Here is a 26683-nt window from a genome sequence, read left to right as displayed (position 1 = left end):
GGGGGCATTTTGTACAAAATCAAAAAGTTGTCTTTTCTCACTGGATACTGAATGTAATGAGTTGAACTCTTCAGGGAATTCAATTCTGGCCTCTAGGCACCACGTGTGAACTTTTGAGCAATTTTCGTCAACTTTGATTTTTGGGTGAAAAACTGACTTTTTCGATGATGCCGGCTATGGAAAACGTTGAAGTTTTGGGGTCATTTTGTAAAAAATCCAAAAGTTGTCTTTTCTCACTGGATACTGAATGTAATGAGTTGAACTCTTCTGGGAATTCAATTCTGGCCTCTAGGCACCTCGTGTGAACTTTTGAGCAATTTTCGTCAACTTTGATTTTTGGGTGAAAAACTGACTTTTTCGATGATGCCGGCTATGGAAAACGTTGAAGTTTTGGGGGCATTTTGTACAAAATCAAAAAGTTGTCTTTTCTCACTGGATACTGAATGTTATGAGTTGAACTCTTCAGGGAATTCAATTCTGGCCTCTAGGCACCTCGTGTGAACTTTTGAGCAATTTTCGTCAACTTTGATTTTTGGGTGAAAAACTGACTTTTTCGATGATGCCGGCTATGGAAAACGTTGAAATTTTGAGGGCATTTTGTAAAAAATCAAAAAGTTGTCTTTTCTCACTGGATACTGAATGTAATGAGTTGAACTCTTCAGGAAATTCACTTCTGGCCTCTAGGCACTTCGTGTGAACTTTTGAGCAATTTTCGTCAACTTTGATTTTTGGGTGAAAAACTGACTTTTTTTATGATGCCGGCTATGGAAAATGTTGAAGTTTTGGGGGCATTTTGTAAAAAATCAAAAAGTTGTCTTTTCTCACTGGATACTGAATGTAATGAGTTGAACTCTTCAGGGAATTCAAGTTGAAGTTTTGGGGGCATTTTGTACAAAATCAAAAAGTTGTCTTTTCTCACTGGATACTGAATGTAATGAGTTGAACTCTTCAGGGAATTCAATTCTGGCCTCTAGGCACCACGTGTGAACTTTTGAGCAATTTTCGTCAACTTTGATTTTTGGGTGAAAAACTGACTTTTTTTGTTGAACTCTTCAGGGAATTCACCTCTGTCCTCTAGGCACCTCGTGTGAACTTTTGAGCAATTTTCTTCAACTTTGATTTTTGGGTGAAAAACTGACTTTTTCGATGATGCCGGCTATGGAAAACGTTGAAGTTTTGGGGGCATTTTGTACAAAATCAAAAAGTTGTCTTTTCTCACTGGATACTGAATGTAATGAGTTGAACTCTTCAGGGAATTCAAGTTGAAGTTTTGGGGCATTTTGTACAAAATCAAAAAGTTGTCTTTTCTCACTGGATACTGAATGTAATGAGTTGAACTCTTCAGGGAATTCAATTCTGGCCTCTAGGCACCACGTGTGAACTTTTGAGCAATTTTCGTCAACTTTGATTTTTGGGTGAAAAACTGACTTTTTCGATGATGCCGGCTATGGAAAACGTTGAAGTTTTGGGGGCATTTTGTACAAAATCCAAAAGTTGTCTTTTCTCACTGGATACTGAATGTAATGAGTTGAACTCTTCTGGGAATTCAATTCTGGCCTCTAGGCACCTCGTGTGAACTTTTGAGCAATTTTCGTCAACTTTGATTTTTGGGTAAAAAACTGACTTTTTCAATGATGCCGGCTATGGAAAACGTTGAAGTTTTCAGGGTATTTTGTAAAAAATCAAAAAGTTGTCTTTTCTCACTGGATACTGTGTGTAAACTCTTCAGGGAATTCAACTCTGGCCTCTAGGCACCTCGTGTGATTTTTTGAGCAATTTTCGTCAACTTTGATTTTTGGGTGAAAAACTGACTTTTTCGATGATGCCCGCTATGGAAAACGTTGAAGTTTTGAGGGCATTTTGTAAAAGATCAAAAAGTTGTCTTTTCTCACTGGATACTGAATGTAATGAGTTGAACATCTTCAGGGAATTCAATTCTGGCCTCTAGGCACCTCGTGTGAACTTTTGAGCAATTTTCGTCAACTTTGATTTTTGGGTGAAAAACTGACTTTTTCGATGATGCCGGCTATGGAAAACGTTGAAGTTTTGGGGGCATTTTGTACAAAATCAAAAAGTTGTCTTTTCTCACTGGATACTGAATGTAATGAGTTGAACTCTTCAGGGAATTCAATTCTGGCCTCTAGGCACCTCGTGTGAACTTTTGAGCAATTTTCGTCAACTTTGATTTTTGGGTGAAAAACTGACTTTTTCGATGATGCCGGCTATGGAAAACGTTGAAATTTTGAGGGCATTTTGTAAAAAATCAAAAAGTTGTCTTTTCTCACTGGATACTGAATGTAATGAGTTGAACTCTTCAGGAAATTCACTTCTGGCCTCTAGGCACCTCGTGTGAACTTTTGAGCAATTTTCGTCAACTTTGATTTTTGGGTGAAAAACTGACTTTTTTTTACGATGCCGGCTATGGAAAATGTTGAAGTTTTGGGGGCATTTTGTAAAAAATCAAAAAGTTGTCTTTTCTCACTGGATACTGAATGTAATGAGTTGAACTCTTCAGGGAATTCACCTCTGTCCTCTAGGCACCTTGGTGAACTTTTGAGCAATTTTCTTCAACTTTGATTTTTGGGTGAAAAACTGACTTTTTCGATGATGCCGGCTATGGAAAACGTTGAAGTTTTGGGGGCATTTTGTACAAAATCAAAAAGTTGTCTTTTCTCACTGGATACTGAATGTAATGAGTTGAACTCTTCAGGGAATTCAAGTTGAAGTTTTGGGGGCATTTTGTACAAAATCAAAAAGTTGTCTTTTCTCACTGGATACTGAATGTAATGAGTTGAACTCTTCAGGGAATTCAATTCTGGCCTCTAGGCACCACGTGTGAACTTTTGAGCAATTTTCGTCAACTTTGATTTTTGGGTGAAAAACTGACTTTTTCGATGATGCCGGCTATGGAAAACGTTGAAGTTTTGGGGTCATTTTGTAAAAAATCCAAAAGTTGTCTTTTCTCACTGGATACTGAATGTAATGAGTTGAACTCTTCTGGGAATTCAATTCTGGCCTCTAGGCACCTCGTGTGATTTTTTGAGCAATTTTCGTCAACTTTGATTTTTGGGTGAAAAACTGACTTTTTTGATGATGCCGGCTATGGAAAACGTTGAGGTTTTGAGGGCATTTTGTAAAAAAATCAAAAAGTTGTCTTTTCTTACTGGATACTGAATGTAATGAGTTGAACTTTTCAGGGAATTCAATTCTGGCCTCTAGGCATCTCGTGTGAACTTTTGAGCAAATTTGGTCAAGTTGCATTTTTGGGTGAAAAAACTGACTTTTTCGATGATGCCAGCTATGGAAAACGTTGAAGTTTTGGGGGCATTTTGTAAAAAATCTAAAAGTTGTCTTTTCTCACTGGATACTGAATGTAATGAGTTGAACTCTTCAGAAAATTCAATTCTGGCCTCTAGGCACCTCGTGTGAACTTTTGAGCAATTTTCGTCAACTTTGATTTTTGGGTGAAAAACTGACTTTTTCGATGATGCCGGCTATGGAAAACGTTGAAGTTTTGGGGGCATTTTGTAAAAAAATCAAAAAGTTGTCTTTTCTCACTGGATACTGAATGTAATGAGTTGAACTCTTCAGAAAATTAATTCTGGCCTCTAGGCACCTCGTGTGAACTTTTGAGCAAATTTGGTCAAGTTGAATTTTTGGGTGAAAAACTGACTTTTTCAACGCGGCGCATGAATAAGATTCGAACAAGAATAGCAGTGTTGCAATTGAGCAATTGGAAGCAGTCCACTAGGTGATCGCTGCAGTGCTGCATTGCGCACTGCTATGTTATCGGCAACGTTCACCTCGCCATATTGTCACTGGTAGAAAGTTTTCGTTGTAAAGTCTGCATGCAGGTATGCCGTGGTCAGCAAATATGCCGCCAAAAGGGAAAACAGCTTGCCCCCAAAAAACACTGTCTTGTCATTTTGGGACAAAAAAAGCCACTGATACTGAGAGAGAGACTGACTTGACTTCATCTGCGCCATCAGATTTAACTGCAAGTGGTGGCTCTGACATGGTGGAATATACAACAAAACAACAAAAACCTATTAAAACAGCAAATACCTATTGCTCTGTTGGGCTATGACTTTGTGTTCGGTAAAGCGGTGTTCGGTATAGCGACTTCCAACTTTACTTTGGAAAACGTCAGGCCCCAAACTTTTAAACAAATTTTATATTTTCTGTAATTGCTGGTATTCAAACTTTCATGCCAATGTCTGAGCAATGTTGGGTAGTTCTGTTTTTTATAGTCTTTTGATAAGCTATAGAAATTTAACGATTTAACAAAATATGCATTAAACATAAGTATGCAAGTGAAATTATGTGGGTAAATTTTTCAAATTTTTTTTGGTGGACATTTGTTGAGACAAGAAAGTAATACAAGTAGTTCGCTTTGCCAATGTATATCAGTTACACATGTGCTGTAATAAAAATGTTGGTGAACCTACATGAACAACTTCAAGCCACTGTTACAGTTAAACAAATTCACTATTTTTGAGCTTAATGAAATAACGGCAAGTACATTATTGCTATTAATTTTGGGCCTGTTAAAAATTGCCCAAGCTGACTTGAGCACAAAATTTGCTTAAGCAAAAAATAAAGATTGCATTAATATATTCAGGTTACCGGCCAAAACACCATACGATACATACACGTACATTGCTTGTGACTGGTATTTAGCTGTTGTTAACTTCAATTGCATGGAGTTTTGGTGGGTAACCTGATTAAATCAGCAAGGGCTTTTTGTGCTTAAGCAAATTTTGTGCTTAAGCAGCTCTATGAAATTGGCTCCAGAGATTAGATGTAAAATTGATTTTTAAAAGTGGGAAAATTGTGCTGCATGTAGATGAAATTTGAATGTGACATTAAAAAAGTGTCCTAGATTGTGGGACCCAGCATACACATTGGTAACTTACTATTAGTTGATGGCTCAATCTGCTAACTGTAGTTTTCATCAATGTAAATTTTCTGCTAAAGGGTTCATAGTACATGAATGTTTCTCTAAGAGTTCCTTGAGGCTTTCTGGGTGCAAACTTGTAGGTAAAGTCATCAAGGCCAAATAAATGCACTCTTGAATGTTACAAAAAATAGTTTAAGCATGTACATAAACCTTTTAAACTTGCTTTGTTCAGGTATTGGCATGATTTATTCAGATATTGGCATGATTTGTTTTCAGGTCAAAAAGGTTTTGGGGATATTTTAATGTTGTCTTTCAGAATGGTGTATTTTAATGAATGAATCAATTGACTATTATTCTTTTATTACTTTGCTGTGACAACAGAGGAGTCACAGTCAAGAGAGGCACGACACCAGAACTGCAGGCGACCGGCTAGGGAAAGCCAGGAGATCTCCAGACAGGCTAGGAGATCGTGACAGAGACCGAGACCGTCGCGATGATAGAGACAGGGATAGAGGGAGAGAGAGCTCCAGAGGCGAACGGCACACCTCCAGGGATAGGGACCGAAGAAGGTCTCTGAGTTACTCGCAAAACAATGACAGGAGAAGGAGTCACGGTTCACCACCCCGGAGAACTAGGAGCCGCAGCCGAGAGAGGCGTGATCGAGGCCGAAGAAGCCCATCAGGGGAGCGAAGAGACAGGAGGAGGTCCAGCGACAGGAAGAGTCTGCCATCCCAGAGTCGGCATGGAGACAGCCCCGATAGGAAGAGAAGCCGCCCCGGTGAGGCCACTGGGAGGGTTGACTCAGCAGGGAGGAGCTCATCAAACTCGTCCAGCAGCCGACCCAACCAGGGAGTCAGGATGCCAGCCTGGTACCAACGCAAAAGGGATGCCATGTGGAACAAGAAGCCAACAACTGACAAACGGGATCACGAGAAACCCTCAGCGACTTCAGAGAAACCAAAGGAGCAGCAGCAAGAGGAAGAAAAGAAACCTGAAGAAACATCAACTCAGCCGGGTCCCTCGCAATCAATACCCTTATCAACTCGGCCCGGTCCCTCTCAACCAATACCCTTACTTGACATCATAATCCCTAGAAAGAGTGCTGTGGCCATGGCGACTACAGCACGAAGGCTTGCCCAACAATCTGCAGCAATGCAAAAGTTGGCAGATGCCAAAAAGTCGGCAGATGCCAAAAAGTCAGCAGATGCCAATGCAGCTAAGACCCCAAGTTCTGACCCTAAGGCCTCAGTGCCCAGCAGCGGTGATAAGACCAAGAAGAAGAAAGGAGAGAAAAAATTGACAGAAGAAGAGGCCAGCAAGGTCGCAGCGACTTTGAAGGCTACACCCCTCCTGCAGCAAATCGGAGAAAGCAGCATTCAGCATCAGGTAAGATCTCTCAGAAAGCATTTGTACACGCGGAATTATTGTTTAGTATATTTTGGTATTAAAAGTGCCATGACTGCATGTTTCTGTAATCTTTGAGGCGCTTGTGTAACATTCATTTTCTTCTTCTGATCTCTCTGTTTTATGATTTCTTCTTTTCCGAATATATCACTATCGTTCAACTTGCCATACATGTATATGCTGTAAACTGTCATCAACATAGTAAAATTATAGGTGTAAGATTTGTATGCAATGTTTTCAAAGGTTGCCATCAAGAGTAGCATTCAGTGTTCTTGGCCGTATTTGTGCAGGAAATCCTGTACTTTTATGGTATAAAATTAAGTGTTTTCTACAATTGTACTGTACAAGTACAGCATAATGCAAGCGGGTATTGAATCACAGCAACATATGCTCTCCGGTTGACGGCAGAATCCAGAGGACACTCTTTAAGTTTATGATGACCCTGGATTGTCAGGGGTCCATGACGGCATCCAGCGAGAGGGATGTCGAGAGACAGGGCAGATTTGGAGGTGTGCATAAATCACTTACACCGTGCACAACCAAATTGAAGGTTTTCAACACCACCCGTGCCTGAGTTCTCTTAAACTGGAGTGATTCATGGTTGACTTGCCATGATGACACTCTTGAGTCTGGCATCCCTTGACCAGAGGTCAATTGATGGGATGCCATTGTCCACAGTTAAGCAGTCGAGGATTCCCACCTTTCCACCATCAGGGATGCACGGCTGTGGCCTGCAGGGTACAATCCTTCATGTTTTCCTCAATGACTTCCTCTGCCTCTTTATCCCCTGCCTGAACAAGGAGAGCTAGCTGAAATGAGAATGTTACCCCAAGACACCCTCTGCCAGTGTCTTCCCCTCTCCACTACCTACTTGTACTACAGCATCCTCTAATGTGACCACATGACATGAAAATACCTGCCCACTCATTCTTAGGCCACGTCCTTTAACTATCTGATGCGAATCTGCCAGAAGATCCAACACGTGAATTTCAGGAACCCCTTTGACACTAGCAAGAATCCAACATGGCTTCTACATGGGTCTGGCACTCTACTTGGGTAAAATCCAACCGTGGTCTGGACCAGCCCTGGTCTGGACCAACCCTGGTCGGGACCCTGGTCTGGACCCTGGTCGGGACCAGGGTTGAGAGGTTCTACCTAGGTAGATATCTAAAATCTACTGCCGACCAATGTACACCCCGTTGTAAGTGTGAGAGGTACACTTTGCCAAGCCATGTTCTACGGGGTTCTGTTCTCTGTGGACCCTTGTTGATTTCAATATGGGTAAGGGACACAGGCGTTAGGACACCAGGTCACGTCACACTTGACAGAGGCATCTTGAAGACACTGCTGCAATAATTACTGGAAACAAAGTTAACAATATTTGGAGAAGTCGTGATTGATGTGTGTTGCCAGATTTTGACATTCATGCAAGGTCATCTTCTGTAGGGTTTGGTTGCAACTATGCGGCAGAGGGGATCATGTAATTAAGGGAATTCAATGTGTACAAGTGACACACGTCACTCGTCATTGAGAGAGTGCAAGTTCCAACCATAACTGATATTGATACAAATATGAGCTGTTTGAACCTCAGGACACTTCAGAATCTGCTAAAACGCTCACCAGTGTATAAAACACAAGAAACGGAGGGCAGCCAAAATGGAACGCCTAGTCATCAGATGGGAGGTGATATTCTCTCAACCACACTGGTTCAGTCATTATCACGAATGATCTGATATGGCTACCATGGAAGAGCTGGCCAAGTTTCAAATATGGCTCTGTCTGAAATGAAAATTGTTGTCTATGGCTGCGGCTATTCACCATGCATCCTCATGAAAAAATCCAAAGCCACAGACACCCAATAACTGATTCAGACATAGCCTCGCAATCTAATGAAACTGATTAGAGGCACTTAAAACCACTTTGCTAACTGCGTGCACAGAATAGATGAATTTGAAATAATATAATTATGAAGAATTTGATGATTGCGCAGGGAATGATGTCTTATCCAGTTTGAAGGATGCAGGTAGACTGTTTGGTTAACCTCGTGGATAGAGCATCTTGTGAACCCGCCAAGGTTGCTGTACATGTAGTCTGACTATCACCCGCTGTCCGATGGAGCCCTCTCCGTAACCAACGTCTGGTGTATGTGAGAAATGCAAACTTTATTTTTTGGAGTCAACTTTAGAAATTGTGGACTAAGATGTTGACTGGTCAATTAGGCGGCAAGGTTTTTGAAATACAACAGCGGGTACCCGATAGAAGCCGCCCACTGAATGGCAAGAATTTCAAGACTGGTCTGATATTGGCCAGCTTGTCGGATATTGGCCAGCTTGTCGATTGTCAGGTTGACCTACATGTATGATGTAAGGACCAACCTAATTTAAACATCTATCTATGCACATACCGGTACCAATAGGGTTCTGCGTTAAGCATGAGGTACCGGTATGAATGTGCAGAAGACGGCCGGTCAATCGTCAGTAACTTTTAATGTGGCAGATGTACTCAATGCTGAATGCAGATATCGCTGAAGTTTCAGGTGATAGAGAAATACACGTACAAAGCGTTCACAGCAGAGGAGGGACGAACCATGCAACCGAGTGGGAAGTGAAAAACCCAATGCTAAACATTGATACTCCACTATTGAATGCAGTCAACATTGTTGAACATATTAACAAGATGAAATTTGCGTCAGGGTGATGTAAATGCAACATTTGTATTTTGTAAACGCTGCGTACTCACTGTCTGAGTGCCCATGAGATAAAAATCACAACTACTCGGGCGGGACTCGAACCCATGACATGCTGCTCGCCAGTGCAGACGTCTTATTACTCGACCACTGAGCCCATCGGGGTCGGACAGCTGGTTCGACTCTGACGTAGCAGCAGACACAGCAACCAAACTACTCACAAGATTGGAATAGGCGTCGGGTTGATGTGAATACAATATTGGGTTTTGCCCGTCACTGACGTAAAACACTGCATACTCAGTGCCGTCCGGGCGCCCATGAGAGAGAAAAATCACAGCTACTCGGGCGAGACTCGAACCCACAACCTCCTGCTCACCAGTGTTGAACTTATTATTCAGCCAACATTCTCATATTATAGACAAGTACTCCTTCAGTGAAAGAGAGAACTGAAGGACGTTACAATGCTTTGCAGATGTGCAAGTGCTTGTGTACATGTACATGCATGTATGGCTTTATGATAGAGGACAGACACACTAAGGGAGAACAAAAGATCCTTTCAGTCCTCGAGCGTTGGGTCTTTTGTTGAAAACGGTCCTCGATCGTACGGTTATGTACTTAGTCTGTGGGAGAGTGTTATATTACAGGGACAAAGGAAATCACAAAGCATTGTCCTTTGGTGTATAGAAATTCACAGCGGTGTGCTCTTGTCTTGTGTGTTCTCATGCACAGATGTTGTAGGTCTTACTCCTGCGTATCTCAACAACGTTACCTCGTCTCCCTAAAGATTCCGACGTCATCCATCCACTTGCGATCCTACTCTAATCTACGCCTTCAACTGCCTCAAGGGCCCCATACCAAAACTGCTTACACTCGTTATGGTCAGCAGGTGTTTACAGTGGCTGCACCTACACTACGGAATAGGCTTCCCCCGCACACCAAGACTCTTCCTCGATAAACTCAATCAAAATTCGGTCAGAGAGTCGTTTCTTCACACAGCTGAGAGCACTTTGAAACACCTGTAGAAAGCACTGTACAGATTGTATTTATTATCATTGTGCACATACTCCACGAACACGTACAATAGGTACTCCGTGTACATTCAAACACTGGCTCTTGACTGGTGTACATGTACAGGCCATTCACCCTATAAACCACCCTGAATCCTTCCAAATCCTCTTTGCCAAAGTGGAGGAATTTGGAGGATTGAGGTTACATGGCAAAAGTGCATTACTGATTTCGTGGGATGCACTCTGTCAAGGTCTTGGGCTGGACCTTGTGTTGTTTTTGCTCAGCCATGCATAAAAATAGGCCTGGATTATGCTTGAAATCCTCCGTACTGCTCCAGGATGTCACTGGCCAAGCCTCAACATATTGACAGTCACTGCCGCAAGATTTTGCAGGATTCAGGCAGCGGTCACCCCTCCACAGACCATATTCAAGACGTAATGGAGGACATTTGCAGGATTGAGGCTATATGCCATTTTTCCGTGAGGCCAATTGGAGGATTTTGCAGAGAATTTAGCAAAACGGCCTAAGGAGTAAGGGGTGTATGCGTTATGTGTTAGCTTCTGTACAAACGCCTAATATGGCTGTCCGTGCAGCCTCATATTGTATGAGGATAACTGCCAGAAACACCGGGGCGAACCCCTTCTCTTAGCGATAAGTGTTTGCTGGGTTCTTTTACTTGCATTATACAACACACGGGACCTACAGCTTTACGTCCCATCCAAAGGACGATGCAATAATGGTTAAGTGCCTTGCTCAAGGGCACAAGTGTGCGGGCCCGGGCGTGAACCCATGCCACTGTTGCCTCTGAAACACCAGATTGTGAGTCAGGCCAGGTTAAGTGGAATCCACTGTTGCTGCACGGAGTGCATACCCTAGGCCTACCATCCAACCTATGTCTTACACCTGACTCCAAAATCCTTCTCCCTGCGCACACGAACACCAGTGTCTGCTTTCGCTGAAATTCTTTCATTTGATCTTGGGGATCCATATATCTTGTCTTCAATTATTCTCAACTCTGATTTCTTGTTTTCTTATAATTTCCCTCAAGTGTAATAATCTTCAATGTGTGTACATGTAAGACAACTTGTGTATTTATTTAGATTTTTCTTTGATTGAAGAATAAAATATTGATACAGATCATAAATATAACAGATATGTATGAACTTGTGAGCCATGTTGGATCCTGTATTTCTGTTTCCTTTAATTTCTTCCAACAAACCAAATACTAATTAATATTGTTCAATTTTTGATTACGTAATCCTGAAACTATTTTCTCTTCAAGTGAAAAGAGAGTATTTTTTCTCTTATGTTCCTTTGATTTGTGCACAATTGGCAGTCGCAGCAATTACATATATTTTGCTGCATTACTGATAACACATTTCCTCTTTTTTTCCTTGTCTTTTCAATTTTGCGTAAAGAAAATATGCATTTTTTTCAGAGTGATTTTTTAATAATGTGGCTTTTTTACTTGTCTTTTATCTTGAAGCTGTCACTCTTGAAAGAAGTCGATCTGGAGGAGCATGTCAAGGAAAAGCAAGTGGTGGACTGGTACTGCTACATATGTGGGAAGTACTGCACTGGATGGTCGGTATGTACAGTTTTGGTTTTCTTTTGCTGTAATGTTCACAAATGGATAGTTTTTGGGGTTAGTATTTTGTAGCAAATATCGTTACACTGACCTGATTATAGTTTTGTGTTTATGTATGCTGGAAAAACCAAGAACAAATGTGTTGTTCTTGTAGTTTGGTTCCCTGACCCTACTTCAGATGAAACAGAGCAATATATAGACGTCAGGGAGTGTCTGGTCAGGGAGCCAGAATAGCTGGCTTGCACCCGTTCACCGAATGTTTTACGGATTTGATACAAAACTTTTTCTTTCAAATGACAGCACACCAGGTGCCATGATTTCACAGGATGCTTGAGACTATTATACACTTATAGTAAAGTACTTAGGTATTTCATAACTTGGTTGTTTTGCTTTTTGAAGTTTGCAAATTTTGTATATTACCTTTCATTGAGACAATTGGCAATAAGATTGATACACACCGTGCACCCAAACAAGAGTCTTAGGCTATCTAATCCTCTTTCATCATCATTTGCCCCTGTGTATGGAAATCCCATTTTGTTACTCTGAACTTTTGTACTGTAAGTGGGTTTGAGACATGTAGGATGGTTCAAGTGCTTTACGATCAACTTTTTTTCAGTACATGTAGCTTAAATGAAATCCCTTGATTTAAAAACAACTGATATGATTCTCTCTCCGCCCCTCCTCCCTAGATTTACCTGTCTCACATCGAGGGACGCAGACACAAGGCCACCTTCCAGCGTCTCCACGAGCCCAGCCATGCCGCCCTCAGGAAGGCCCTCATCACCAAGCTGGGTGACCTGCCGGACAAAAACCAGGGTGGACAGAAGGAATTCCAGAACTGGGTGAATGCCCCTGTGCCTAGTTTTGCCATCCCGCCACCCGTGCAGTAAGTGACAACATCCTAAGTAAATAGTTCATTACCTCTTAGATGATCTCCGATAGCCTTTTTTTTTTAAGAAGACAGCGTAGTTTATGTTGTATTGGTTGAAGTCCTTGGCCACATGGCACATTTGGGTTTATGGCTTCTGACTAGCACCTGTTGAAGGACATTTCCAAATTAGGTTCTGCTCACATATGGGCTCCGTGCGCCAACAAAAAGAAGGTGCCTTTTTACCACTTTTGAGAGCCCCTTGGACAGGACACTGCGTGTGCATACTGTACTGATTCACTCGCAAAGTACTCGCGACTTATTTATCGTGAATGTGCACAAAGCTAAGCCATAGCACGGTGCGTTTGAATTTAACTTGCGATGGTCTCCCAGACTAATCCCCGCCCCCATAACTTTGGATCATTCGAAATACACAGTGGATGAGCCAGGGACCAGTCTAGGTCCTCCCAACTCTCCTTTTCTGGCCGTTGAAGGAGTACTTGTGCACGGGGCCCATAGGGGCGGATAGCTTAAATGCTAGAGCACTGGTACAGTGCAAGCTGCAGATTCCATTCCTGCTCCAGTCGATTTGAAAGTGGGTTTGGAATAAACTTGAAGTGTGACAATGAAATTCCTTCTCTCATGTTCATCCTCTGTTACTTGTGGTGATGGGAGAAATCAGCGATTTAAAAATCCGGTTATCCTAATTCCGATTTTACCAAAAGTTCCCATTCAGCCCACAGTCGCGCCAACAAAAAGTGACGAGTGTGGTGCTGCGTGCAATACTCTCCACGATGATTGGGTACAGTTTGCGAAATTTAGTGACCACCGGGCCTTTTACAAAAATATTCTGGAGCTGTCATATTGAGAAAAACAAAATTGGTGGGAACTCTCTGATCAGTTGTACGGGCAGGCTAGTACTCATGAACCAAGAAGAATGCTAGCGAGTGAATGCGGTAACAACCAGAGAGCATGGAGCAAATGGGGGTTGTCCCAGTTATTTTCTTTAGCCTGTGTCACAAAAAAAGGGAAAGTATGATTTTTGTATGGTTGGTGTCGAATATCCCGTTTCCATAACCGTATAGTGCAATTCAAACCAAATTTTAAAAATCCAGATTTTAATCCCACTACTACAGTGGAACACCGTTATAACGAACACCATGGGGCCCATAAAAATTGTTCATTGACAGTTGTCGTTCGTAATAGTGGTTGTGAGTTATAAAATAATTTACTATTTTAGGAGCCAAAGGGGATGTTCATTATAGCCAAATGTTTGTAATAGCGGTGTTCGTTATAGAGGTGTTTCACCGTAGATACTTGTGACCCGACTTATGATTTGACTTGTAATTGTCTTGTGATTTGCTTCTGAATAAGTTGTGCTTGACTTTTGTTGATTTGACTACAACCCTATGGATTATTGCAACATCCAGAGTGGTAGTTTAAGATTTTCAAATGAATCGTTCAGGGCCTCGAACATTAATCTGATTGGGGTTGCCGTTGGTTTAATTTCAGACCGCTTGTCACATCCACACCCCTCGGCCGTTTGGATCAGGCGTTCTTCTGCGGCAAATGCTTCCGTACCTACGCCTGCACCTACGAGGAGCACATGGCATCAGAGGACCACAAGGCAAGTCGCAATATTCTCTCACTGGCCACAAGTTGGTATGCCCTTTTACGCTAACCCTCCTCAATCCTACAAAATCAACCAGGCAGTTGATTGTGATTGTGGGAGGATTGTGAAGGATTGAGGTTTCATTTACCTTTACATGGTGGCAGTTGAATGATTTTGAAGGACTGAGGATGGATCCTCACAAATAAAGTACCGAAGTGAATACATCACGCACACCATTATGTGTGTAAAAGACATTAGAGTGTGATTCAGCCCGTGAACCAACACGCGCACGTACTCCATTCGTTTGCACTTCACTTCCCGGTTCAAAATGACGTCACACTTCAATACTGTATTGGGCCTAAGGTTGATTTTTCTGATAGACCAGTGCCAAGTAGGCATAGCCTGCGCTATCTGAAATAAATTTTTAAAACAGACAATTTAGAAAAGAACATTTTTTTTTATTAATTTGTTTTTTTGGTGAATGTCAATGCTTAAAATTTGGTTGGCTAATTTGAGTCAAAGTGTAGACATGTTGCAATTGTCTACTGTTTTGAAAGGGGAGTAATTAAGCTGTATTATGTAAACAGGTACACACCTACATGTAGTTGTAGTGGCTTATTGACAGACACCAAAAAATATGAATTTTTTTTTCTGAGACTTTGTTCAATTTTTACACATCCGTTTTATTATATGAAGATCTGATTTTCGTTTTTACTTTTGATCTTTTGTTATTTATTTCAGAGATATGTGAAAATTCGACCCAAGTGCACACTGTGTGACCTGACCTTCCTGAACGTGAAGTGCCTACGCGGTCATATGAAACTGCTGTCCCACATTCGGGTAAGTACGTGTCCTCATTCAAAGGCACAATGGATGAACATTTTCCAAATTCAATATAGCGCAGACCTCTATAATACATGTCTCCAAAGTTGCCAAGTTTGCTGACAAAGTACTTTTACTAACTAGCCGGTTCCAACGAGGCAAAAATTCAGCGAAATTCTGCTTACAGTCTGCTGAATTTATCATAGTTTGCACTTGAAAATCCGCTTTCAGGTGTGGAAAAGTTATACAAAAGATAAATAATAATGATTTCTTGTTTAATTTGTAGAAGGCTCAAGAGAGCGAATTGGATCCCAACGTGCCACAAGGAGAGGATGACTACAATGAGAAGGAGGTTGAAATGGAAGTAGAGGAGAGTATTGACGTTGAGGACGGGAAGGAGGTTGACAGTGACAAGAACTCGACCAAAGAGAAAGCCGATATCGTCGGTAGGCTCAATCTGTCATCACTAATGGGTCATCGCAAACAGAAACCTTAGCCAGATTTTTTTTGATGTATGAGATTTCCTATTAAACACTTGAATGAAGTCAGTACAGTCACAGTACATGTACTGGACTGGACAAATAATGAATGTTTATGAGAGCAATGGTAAGAATAATTTCATGAGGTGACAGAACCATGAGGCGAAGCCAAGTGGGATGGAACATGCTATTTGTCACTGAATGAAATCACTCTTTCCATTGAACGAATGTAAAACATGCATTGTAGTGGGGCAGATAGGGGGAAAATTGGGGGATTGTGCCTTTGATGATACAAGCATGGAATTTGGCACACAGAGTATGTCATGAGAAAGATATTTGGTTGTAGGGCCATCCAGATTTGTACTTTGAAGAAAGGTAGGTAGAATAACAAGCAATATTCACAATTTTCAAAATGACTGTCATTGCTTGTTAATCTACCTATATTTTTTTCAATGGACAAATCTGCGATGGCCCTATAGCCAAATATCTTTCTCATGACATACTCTGACTGTGTGCCAAATGACATGCTTGCATCATAAAAGGCACAATCCCATCCCCTCCCTATCTGCCATACTATTATATATTTTATACAATGCCTGAATAAATCCTCATCTTCTGATTGGTAACTAGTGTGACCGTGCAATGGAACTTCTATTTTTGCGGATCGGCCGGGTCATGGGTTAGGACGAATAACTCAATGACACATGATCAAAGACCCACCAATCAGATAACGAGGATTTATTCAGGCATTGTGTTAGGAGGAATATCAAAGTAATCCGTACATTCAGTCTTTCGAATAGATGTAGAGATCTGCCTGTGTGATATTGTCCTCATGACCTCAGCTGCACGGTGAAATCAATTTGAACACTCACTCTTTTTAACACATTTGCATCAGTGCATCTAGGTGTATTTGAGAACTTGAATCAGACGTCAGCCAAAGAAATATCGTTTCGAAGAAATAACATTTCATGAAAGCCTTCCCCTCATGTGGTCAGGTTTTTAGTAGAAAAACAAATCTATCAATTAACAACCCTTTATTGACTGAGAAAATTAACAAAACCTTAAATCTGTTAACAAAGTATAAAGTCTGTCACGAGCCAATGTGCATGGCCTATCCGTCCGGCATTTCTTTACGGTTTCATTGGCATGAAACGACTGAGAATGCTATTACCCCCGGGATTGGATGTCAGACCATCGCAAATTTAATCCCAGCTAATGCTGTTACCCGTTTATACTCCTGGGTGGAGAGAGGCAAGTGTGGGTGAAGTGGCTTGCCCAAGGACACAACACATGGTCAGCAGCTAGATTCGAACCTCTGACCCTCTGATCATGAACCTCGAACCCTAACCTCTAGGCCACACTCTCCCAAAATCTGTCAACTGGATGATATCTGTGTATAATTTAGAAATTAACATTCAACGTTTGTCATCTATTTTCCAGGGCCGGAGTTCATCATCCCCATCACAGGTTTCTTCTGTAAGCTCTGCTCCAAGTTCTACAACAAGGAGAAGGCAGCCAAGGCGGTTCATTGCCGGACGCCCGTCCACAAGCACAAAGTCAAGGTAAAAGAACTGCAGACCTTGATAATAATGATAGTCGATATTTATGAAGCCCATGTATCCACCAGGACTGGTGCTCAAGGTCCTACACCATTATTACCCCTGCTCAGTGGGCCCATGAAACATTCCAAATACCATCTCAGCTCCCTGGGGAGCATACAGCTCGATGCAGCCCGTTAGGCGCAAGGAAGCTAATTCAATCACAGTAACCATCTCTGCCCTCACAGGTACCCATTTACTCCTTGGTGGAGAGAAGCAATGAGTGGCAAAGTGCCTTGCCCAAGGGCACACACACCATAACCCCAGGCTGTACTTGAACCCACAACCTGCAGCTTTACCCACAGAACACAAATCCAATGCCCTTAACCACGAGGGCATAGCACTCCACTCCATAATGCTGTAGATACGAACCAAACTACATGATGAAAACACTATCTTGCCTACCAACAAGAACCAAGTGAGAGCATTTCTTCGTCAAGCCCTGTTCATTACTTGCATAGTAGTGCACCAGTACTGTCTACTTAAGCACTGGTGCATAATAGAAATGACAGAAAAGATAGATGAACCCTCCCATGCTAACATGCATTCTGAGCCATGCTGTTGGGTCAACATTGGTCAAGTGATCATTGGTGTGTTATAAGTATACCAGGGGAAGTGGAAGGAAACTTTGACTGTTGGTGACCTTTTAAACAGCAGGAGGTTAAAAAGTTAAACAACTTACAAGTTGAAGTATGTTTTACTGCTAGCTGCAGAGAAAGCTGTTTTTAATTATGTAAATGTCGATTTCCCCTCCTTTTATCCCCATGAGCCACCTTTTCATGCTTTCTGGTTTTCGTTACAGCACCTACATTTGATACCAAACAATTTTTTGCAATGAATATACAGTGGACATCGCTTTAAGTGGACATAGTGCAGGGTGTGAAAATTGATTTTTGACACTTCATAGAATTTGTAAAATGTGCCTCAGATACCTTCATTTTCTTAAAAAAAAAAAAAAAAAACCTGTTAAGCCACAAAAATGAAATATGTTTTTTTTTACCCTGCAGCTGTACTATGCCAAGCGCGTCAAGTCATCCGTGGCCAGCCTCAAGGCAAGTCCAGGGGCGCCGATCAGTGAGGATAAGGTGTCTACAACAGGGAAGACCAGCCAAGAGAGAGATGATGGAGCCAAAACACATGCTCCTGCTAACAAGGATGTCCCGGCCACGAAGGATCCCCCGTCTAAGAAAAATGCCACTCCTGTGAAAGATGCACCACCAAGGAAGGATGCTGCACCCAAGAAGGATGCTGCTTCCAAGAAGGATGCTGCGTCCAAGAAGGATGCCCCACCCAAGAAAGACGTGGCACCCCAGAAAGATGCCCCACCCCAGAAAGATGCCCCACCCAAGAAAGATGCCATGCCCAAGGAAACTACAGCCAAGGATGCCGCATCCAAGAAGGGTGCCCCGCCCAAAAACACCTTGCCAGCAAAGGATGCCACTCCAAGTAAGGCCACCACGACCAAACAAAGCATCACGACCAAACAAGGCACCACGCCCAAACAGAGCACCACACCCAAACAAAGCACCACACCCAAACATGGCACCACACCCAAACAAGGCACCACACTCAAACAAGGCACCTCACCCAAACAAGGCACCACACCCAAACAAGGCACCACACCCAAAGAGAAAATAACGGCCAAAGAGAAAACAACACCCAGTAATGATACCGGGTCCAAGAAGGATGCAATGACCATTAATTCTGAACGAGATGCATCTCATGTCTCTAGGAAAAATGACAGAACTGCTGACAGGACTCTGACACCGAGAGAGAAATCCTCAAATGACACAACATCCAAAGAAACACTTCCAAGACAGCCAATACCAAAACTTGTAATCTCCATTCCCAAGATGTCCTCATCAACAATTGCCGCCATGAACGGTACCAATTCCCAAACTTCAAAAGAAAGAGTTTCGAAGACGTCCACACCCATATCAGCCACGCCCAAATCAGCCACGCCCAAATCAGCCACATCCAAATCATCTTCATCGGAGATCAACAAGGAAGGTAGAAAAGCCGCTTTGACAAATTACGGAGACTCCAAATCCAAGACATCCTCTGGTTCAGATGCTGCAAAATCTGCCAATAAATCAAACCAAAAGAATGTCGCCAGCAAAACAGATACGCTTCAGTCACCAACATCCAAAGAGGAGAGGAAAGAGTCAGGCTCCCAGAAGAACAAACATGAGGAATCTGATCCGTTGGAGGAGGAAACCAGTTCGACCGCTGAGGAAGATGAAGAGGGTGAGTGGTTGGGGGAGATGCCGGATTTTGACAATATGATTTTCATTGATGAAGTCGGGGAATCAGAAGAAGAGGAGGTTACTGAGATAGAAGAGGATGAAGAGGTGTTTGTAATTTCAGATCAAGAAGAAAATTAAGTGTTAATAACTACGTGTAAAGTTACAGTGGGGTAGAACTTCCACTGTCTTTTTTCATTTTAATTTGTTCATATAGGGTTCATGCTTTAAAGCTACAGTCCATCATTTACAGCTATCCAAAAAGTAACTGACGTAATTATTGTTGAAAAGCATACTTGTTTTAAAGATAATAATGGGACTAAAGTCACTGTGAAATTATTTTTTCTTGCAAGCTGTCACTTTGAAGAAAACAATGAAAGGTCTTTCCAACTGTGGTGCGATCTGAGGCAATTTCTGACCACTTTAACCAAATTTTGAGGAACAGATGGTGCTGTAAGCAGTGCCTGCCTTTATTGCAACGTCACTTAAAAAAAATTGGTGAATTTTTTTTTTTTTGGAGGGGCGGGAGGCCCATGGCCCCCATTGCTGGGCCCCGCCCCCCTGGATCCGCCCTTGATCGTTTTGTTCCTATTCTCATCTTTTGATGGCAAGATCAAGGTTCGGTTTCATTTGCTCTACAACCAAGGATATTTTGGGTGTGGATTATACATGTATGTTAAAAATTGTAAATAAGAAAGGTCGTAGATAGAACTTTGTAAAAACTCCTCAATGACCACATAAAACTGGTTAAAGAAATGTTTGATGTAACATTGCCTTTTGCCAGAGGAATTTTTTTTTTTAAAGCTTGAAAAGTGTCAGTTTAAAAATTGTCAATTAAAAACATGCTTTTTATTTGCCTTTTATTTTTAATAAAAAAACGATGTTCAGTCATTGAACTGATGTTGAAATTTAATTCTCTCTTAAAGTTGACAAGCCACAAACCATGTTTTAGAAACGAAAACAAAAAAAATCACAACAGGATTCAATTTAGCTTGACAGGTTTCCTTTTTATTTCAAGGACAGCTTAATGCCCTCTTTTATTATCATTAATTGATTTATAACTTGGCAATTTTATTGCATTTATTTAATGAGAAATAGTCTTTTTTTAACAGTGAAATATAAATCTTACCGTTAACATTATTTAAACTGTGGCTTGATATACGCGTAATTAGCCGATCATGTAATTAACTGGAGTGGTCTTTCAGCAAAAACAAAAATATGTTTTAAAAATACCTGAGGAAAGAATGTAGTATCCAGATGCAGATTCTTTCGTTGTGTACAAGTCTATGGAGAGTCGAGTGCATTTTCAAAGCATTTTCAAACAAAATTGGAAGTGTTTCTCTGTCCCAGATTTATGTCTTTTCAGCAGTTTTGCAACGACCGACCTTCATTGAGATAATATATGACGAAAAAGTTCGCATCAGGATGCAACATTCTTTCCCAGCCTGAATACAACATTTGAATAGATATTTGGGAAACGGAACCTTTTAAGTCTAGCCAGTGTAAACTAAGCTCAAATGGACTATGTGATGATACAGAATATGCGGATACTGACTTTACAGAATCAAGCTGCACCTCAGGAAATATCTTTAAGAACAAATGCTTTGTACTTCTTTAATTTTAATCCGAGGAAATCTTGCGTGACCTGAATGTGCTATTCTTTCCAGTTTGATGCCAATAGTATTGTGCTCTGAAACAAAATTTTCAAAAAATTCATGGGGGAGTCAGGTTGGCATAGCGGTTCTTTCCTCGGCTTCCACTGCTGCGACCCGGGTTCGAATCCCGCCCGGGCCAATATGTGGATTGGGTTTTCAGTTCCTACCTGATTCCGTGGGTTTTCCTCAGAATATTCCTCTGGGCTTTTCCTCCCACCTCTAAAACTGCAAGTTCTTCTCATTGTCTTCTCTACAGGTTTCTTCAGGCTTTCGAGCTACAGTGCTTAGGGTACATTTGAGGAATCCTTGGTTTCATTACCAATAAAAATAAAAATAAAACAAATAAAAAATATCTCACCAGTTCCTCATTCAAACACAGCCAAATAACATGGTGAGTGCCCCTTTAGCCTGGGTTGAAATATCGACCCATGAAAATCCTAGCCAAACACCAGCCCTTCATGCATGGTGCAAACAAGTCACAGGTCCACTTCAGCTGATATTTACATTGGGTTCATAATTTAGTGAAACGCAAGGCATTGGAATAAGCCGCTGTGTGCATGGACACAAGATGGCACTTTGTTAATGATTTCGAGAGCCCCAGTGGGAGGGACAACCATGTGCACGTACCGGTTCTTGTGCATATGGCGAGGAGCATACAATGTACACAACTTATTTTATTCTAAATGTTCATAAACCCATAGTATCATTACAAGAACGTCATGCGTCGTCAACAATGCATTTGAATGTCCCTCCCAGTGGTCTCCCCCAACTCGCCCTTTCTAACCGTTGAAGGGGTACAAAGGACACATAGTACATAGCAGTGTTAAATATTTTTCAGATTTGGGATGGTACTTGGTGAACATACCTGTATATACTAGAAAATTACAGTTACTGTTTGCATGTACATATTGTTCATTGCAGTTAAAATAAATTGCGCAACTCTGAAAGTGTGTTGTTTCAATAAAACAGTTGGCAGATGAGTATTACAGATAGAGTACCTGTTTTAGTTTCATGTAATTTCTTAATTTTGCTTTACCGCTGAACTGTTTGCTTTTAATTTCAAACAGCATAAATATGCTGAGCAGTAGAGTTGACAATGCCTAATATAAATCAGGGTAACAAATTCCAGTTTTAACCAAAAAGTGATGGAGAAGTACTGAATAGAAGTTTCATTTTGCTTATGAACAACCTCGCAACCAACAAACTGAAATACGTGTTCATTTCTTCCTTTAGCATTATGTACAGTATCTTTAATGTCTCATTCTGGCACAAGTGGCTTGATTATAGCAAGTCATTTCAGGTGATAGGCATAAAGTTGAGACGACAGAAATTATTACATAGCCTCTTAAATTTACAGTACATGATTTTCAAGGCTATGTATTTTTAAATGAAGGGGCTACAAATTAATGTGTGGTGAAGTTATGCGTGCCAATAAGTTTCAATACAGCAGTCTAACTACGCACAAGAGTTAACAGTTTTGGATTTCAGATAATTATATGGAAGACAAGGTAAGAAGTGGGTGTGGTCAGCCGGTCTGAGACCCTCTCATTTACAGTGGCAAAACTAGCGCATCATGTGCCACGCCCTCTTGATAGGGGAGGGCTGCACCTTTCAGTTCCCACAACACAACACACCATACCTTCACTGTACATTTATGGTCTGGCGGCTTTAAAAGTGTCCATGCACAAGTGTTGGTCATAATCTAAAGAAAATAGGTCCACGGAGAGCTCAAACGAATCAGAGTTCACCAGAACCTTTGGGTAGGGTAGTAAGATTGAAAATCCCAATTCAAAACCTGGGCATGGCTTGCCCATCCCTTTCTATCTGACAGATGGGCCATTATTGGTCACAAAACATAAATGTCGACATGATGTACACAAGTGCAGGACAGTCGCTCTCATCCTTTTTCTACACCAGCATACATGTTATTTCAAGCATAGACTTCCAGGTAACTTCTGATGGCCTGTCGACAGAGTGGACACTTCCTTGCCTTTCGCCATGGCTGGCCTGTTATCTCCTTTACACACTCCAGACAGATGCAGAGATGCTTGCAGGGCATGATCACAATGTTCTTGACGTTGTCCTGACAGACCACGCACAACTGACGATCACGCTCCGCCTCCAGTTGCCTCGCAAGATAATCGGCGGTGGTGTTGGACTTTGGAACAGGTAAGTTGGGTGAGTGGGGAGGCGGTGAGCTAATGCTTTTAGGAGTGACCTGCCTCTGGTTCTGCTCTCCAGATGAGCCCAGACGATGGGCTGCTGAACTGCTTGCTGATGCTAGTGGGGCATGTGGAGTCTTCATTGGTGGCGGCGGGCGGGGATGCATTGGAGGCACCTGCAGCTGTTGTCCACGATGTGGCATACTTTGCGGCCTGGGTTGTGCCACTCTGCACCGTGGTCGTACTATGTTACTCAGAAGTGACTCGTCACGATCTGCATCAGTCACACCCCTCTCCAATGGAAGCCTCTGTTCCATATGCATATTTTGCGGGAATTGTGGTGCCTGTCGGTGATTTTGTCGGTCGTTACGCCTGCTGCAAGATAATATGCGATGGCTCACCCTGCACAAGGCATTAATTACATAATCTTTCACAATCAGGACAAAAGTGCAGACAAGAGCGAAAATCAAAACGTAAGATGTCGTGGACAGAGGGACAACAAAGAGATCAACAAATACAAAATATACACCAGCAATATTTTCTAAAATATCATCATATTTGTCCATAAGCAGTCTGTTGGTGTAGGCCCGTGCAGCCACCACCGAGTCTTTAACAATGGCGGTCTCTATCTGCCAGAAATGATGATCATCATCCCACTGGAGAAATGCGTCAACAGCCAGTGAAACAGCAGTCAGTGCCCCGGCCACCAAACCCACTGCTAAACAAACTACTTCAGTCATTGAATTAGATGCTGTTTTCAATGCGGTAATCAGCCAGCTCCCAGCTGAAGATGCAGCGATGTACTTCATAAGTTCAAACATCGTGGATTCAATTACAAGGACGACATAGGCCTATATCACGTTTGTGCAGTCCACATTGCATTTTCAATCTTCCGCTGTTATTATAGAGTGTTTCTGGTACAAGGCAGAAAAAAAATGTTGCTTTCATCACACCATCCTAAAGAAATAGGAAGAAACAATAGAAAATTCTTGAATAAACGAAAGGGAGTAGGCTGGGGAAATCTTACAAAAAAATAATAAATAAAATATGGTGAATCGATCATTCAACTTTTCTCATTTAATGACTCTGCTTTCCAGACGATATGGAGGCATTACCACAGTTAAATTACCTTGATAAAGAAGTTCCAGATGTCAGTGAATTACTGCAGCCCTGCACTCCACAGCCTGTGTCGGCTGTAAACTCCTACACACGATGGAACAAATTAACAGAAAACACCACAAATTTCCTGTAAGCAGTTATCAAGCTACAGCCAAAATAGTGTGGTAATCACCTCAACAAAATAGTTAATGAACAACCAGAGGCCGTTAAAGTTGTAAACAAAATGTCAAAGTCTAATCAAGTGGCAACCCGACTCTTCTGTATGTTTAGTCTGGTCATGTTGGTTCTATAGAATATTTCCCAGTGCACAGTAATAGTTCTCTTGACACACAATTGGGTTATGCCCTTCACCAACATTTATCTGATTTTTTTTTCTTTTTTAACGCTATTCCTCTGCCCTGTCTGAGAAAAAGGTAAAATGAAACGTGCTTAATCACTTCTTCGATTTGTTGGCAGAATGTTGATGTATAGGCATAAATAAATTGGACAACCCCTTGTCAGCTTTTCTTTATTACAAACAAGAAGTGTTCCTATTTCCATTTGTTGATATTGAGAAGAAGGTTCATTTCATTTGCTCTAAAACCACTTTGTGTGCGTGTGTGTTTTTTGTTTTTGTTTATACGTTTTGATGAAAATTGTTCACGGATCTTAGTTCATGTACTTAGTTAAAATTCAGCAATTATACATGTACTCTAAAATGAGATTCATGGTAGTAAAATAAACATCAAGTTAGATTTGTCTCGGACGGTCAACCTTCTTGCGTGGATTACAGACAAGCTACAAAATTTCCAAAAAAAAAGCACATGCTTTTTAGCTAGAAAAGATGTTCGGTCATTGAACTGATTTCATATTTTATTTTATCTATTTTGGTTGATATTTCATTATCTCTAGTGTGGCTTTATGAAAATAAGCTAGTAAAACACAAACCATGTTTTAGCGAACACACAATCACAACAACATTCAGTTTATCTTGACAGGTTTTCTTATTATTTAAAGGACAGCTTAATGCCCCCCTTTTACTATCATGACTTAATTTACAAATGTATAAACTTTGCAATTTGATTGCATTATTTGATGTCTATTAGGAATTTTGAAATGCCATTTGTTTCACTATGAAATTAAAAACCTTACCATTACATTATTTAAATTGTAGCTTTATATAATTAAGGATCTGGAGTGATCTTTCAAAAAAGGAAATTATGAGCTTTAACTCCTTCATCTTATAGGGAAGACACAACATTTGCAAACATCACAAAAAGAAAAGATCAAATTACCATGAAATACCTTACTGGTTTGTTTGGGAATGACAGTGTAAAGCATCCTGTAAAATCGTGGCTCCTGGTGTGCTGTCATTTTCAAGAAAAATGATATTTTTCCAACGCTGGTCGGCCGACCAGTGTTGGAGAAAACTGGCTTTTTTGTTCTCAAAAACTGCTCCTAATTTTTCATAATTAGTTATATCGTGTTTTCTTTGCAATTGATTACACACCTGTGAAGGGGTACAAGCATGCTAGACTGATTCTCTGACCATGCAATTCCCAATAGTCTATAAATTGCTCCGTTTCATCTTTAGTGGGGTCAGGGAACCAGATTACAAGAACATGATTGGTTTTCTTGGTTTTTTCAACATCTCCAAGCACAAAACATGAAACAAGTCATTTTAACAATATCTGCTTCAACATACTAATCCTCCAAATCCATTTATTTCAGAAAATTGTAGCAAAAGCAAATGTTGTACACACCCCTTTAAAGCTGCCTGAATCCAACACCTGGTTTGCTTCATTTGGATAGTTATTTAGAGAACAGAACATTTTTAAGTCTAGCCAGTGTTAACTAAGCTCAAGTGGACCATGTGATGACACAGAATATGTGCAAACTATATATAGCTTTTCATAATCAAGCTGCACATGAGAGCAGACAATCCGGAACAAACCTGTCGCACTTCTTTTTGTGTGTGTGTGATCTGAATGTGCTTTTCTGTTCCAGCTTGATGGTGTCGTGGTGCAGGCCAGCTGCAGTCGCAGGTCCACTTGAGCTTATGGATTTACATTGGGTTCATTATATTAGTGAAATCGTAGAGCTAGTCCCTATGGTGAAATTGGAATAAGCCGTTGGTTTATGAACGAACAACACAAGATAGCACTTTGTTGCCAATTTCGAGAGCCCCAATGGGAGGACACACCACCTGCGTAAATTCTAAATGTGCGCAAACCCATAATGTCTTCACCTGAGCATCAGGCGTCGTCAACAATGCGTTCAAATGTCCCTCCCAGTGGTCTCCCCCAACTCTCCTTTTCTAACAGTTAAAGGGGTGCTTGTACACAGACTCCATAGCAGTGTTAACTTTTTTTGTAGATTTGGGATAAACATTTACACTGACACACTGTACTAGCAAGTCACATAGGTATTGTGAGTCATGTATGAGCTACATGTACATGTACTTATTGTTCATTGCAGTTAAAACAAATTGCATAACTCTGAAAGTGTGTTGTTTCAATAAAAAAAAGTTGGCAGACGAGTATTACAGAGTATCGGTACC

General features: G+C 41.2%; 1 protein-coding gene across 1 annotated transcript in view; it reads left to right on the top strand.

Moving 5' to 3' along the window:
- LOC119720875 overlaps positions 1 to 19519 on the top strand; it is a 34299-nt gene extending 14780 nt beyond the window's left edge. The window contains exons 3-10 of the mRNA XM_038190742.1: positions 5282 to 6286; positions 11485 to 11586; positions 12276 to 12472; positions 13967 to 14081; positions 14808 to 14906; positions 15175 to 15334; positions 16808 to 16929; positions 17973 to 19519. Coding sequence (XP_038046670.1) covers positions 5282 to 6286; positions 11485 to 11586; positions 12276 to 12472; positions 13967 to 14081; positions 14808 to 14906; positions 15175 to 15334; positions 16808 to 16929; positions 17973 to 19349 — 3177 coding nt within the window. The 3' untranslated portion in view covers positions 19350 to 19519. The remainder of the gene's footprint in view (positions 1 to 5281; positions 6287 to 11484; positions 11587 to 12275; positions 12473 to 13966; positions 14082 to 14807; positions 14907 to 15174; positions 15335 to 16807; positions 16930 to 17972) is intronic.
- The last annotated feature ends 7164 nt before the right edge of the window (positions 19520 to 26683 follow it).

Source organism: Patiria miniata, unplaced genomic scaffold (genome assembly GCF_015706575.1).
Source record: "Patiria miniata isolate m_02_andy unplaced genomic scaffold, ASM1570657v1 HiC_scaffold_9, whole genome shotgun sequence".
Classification (NCBI taxonomy): Eukaryota; Metazoa; Echinodermata; class Asteroidea; order Valvatida; family Asterinidae; genus Patiria; species Patiria miniata.
Note: the sequence above shows the minus strand (reverse complement) of the source record. Positions and strands in the feature narration are given on the sequence as shown.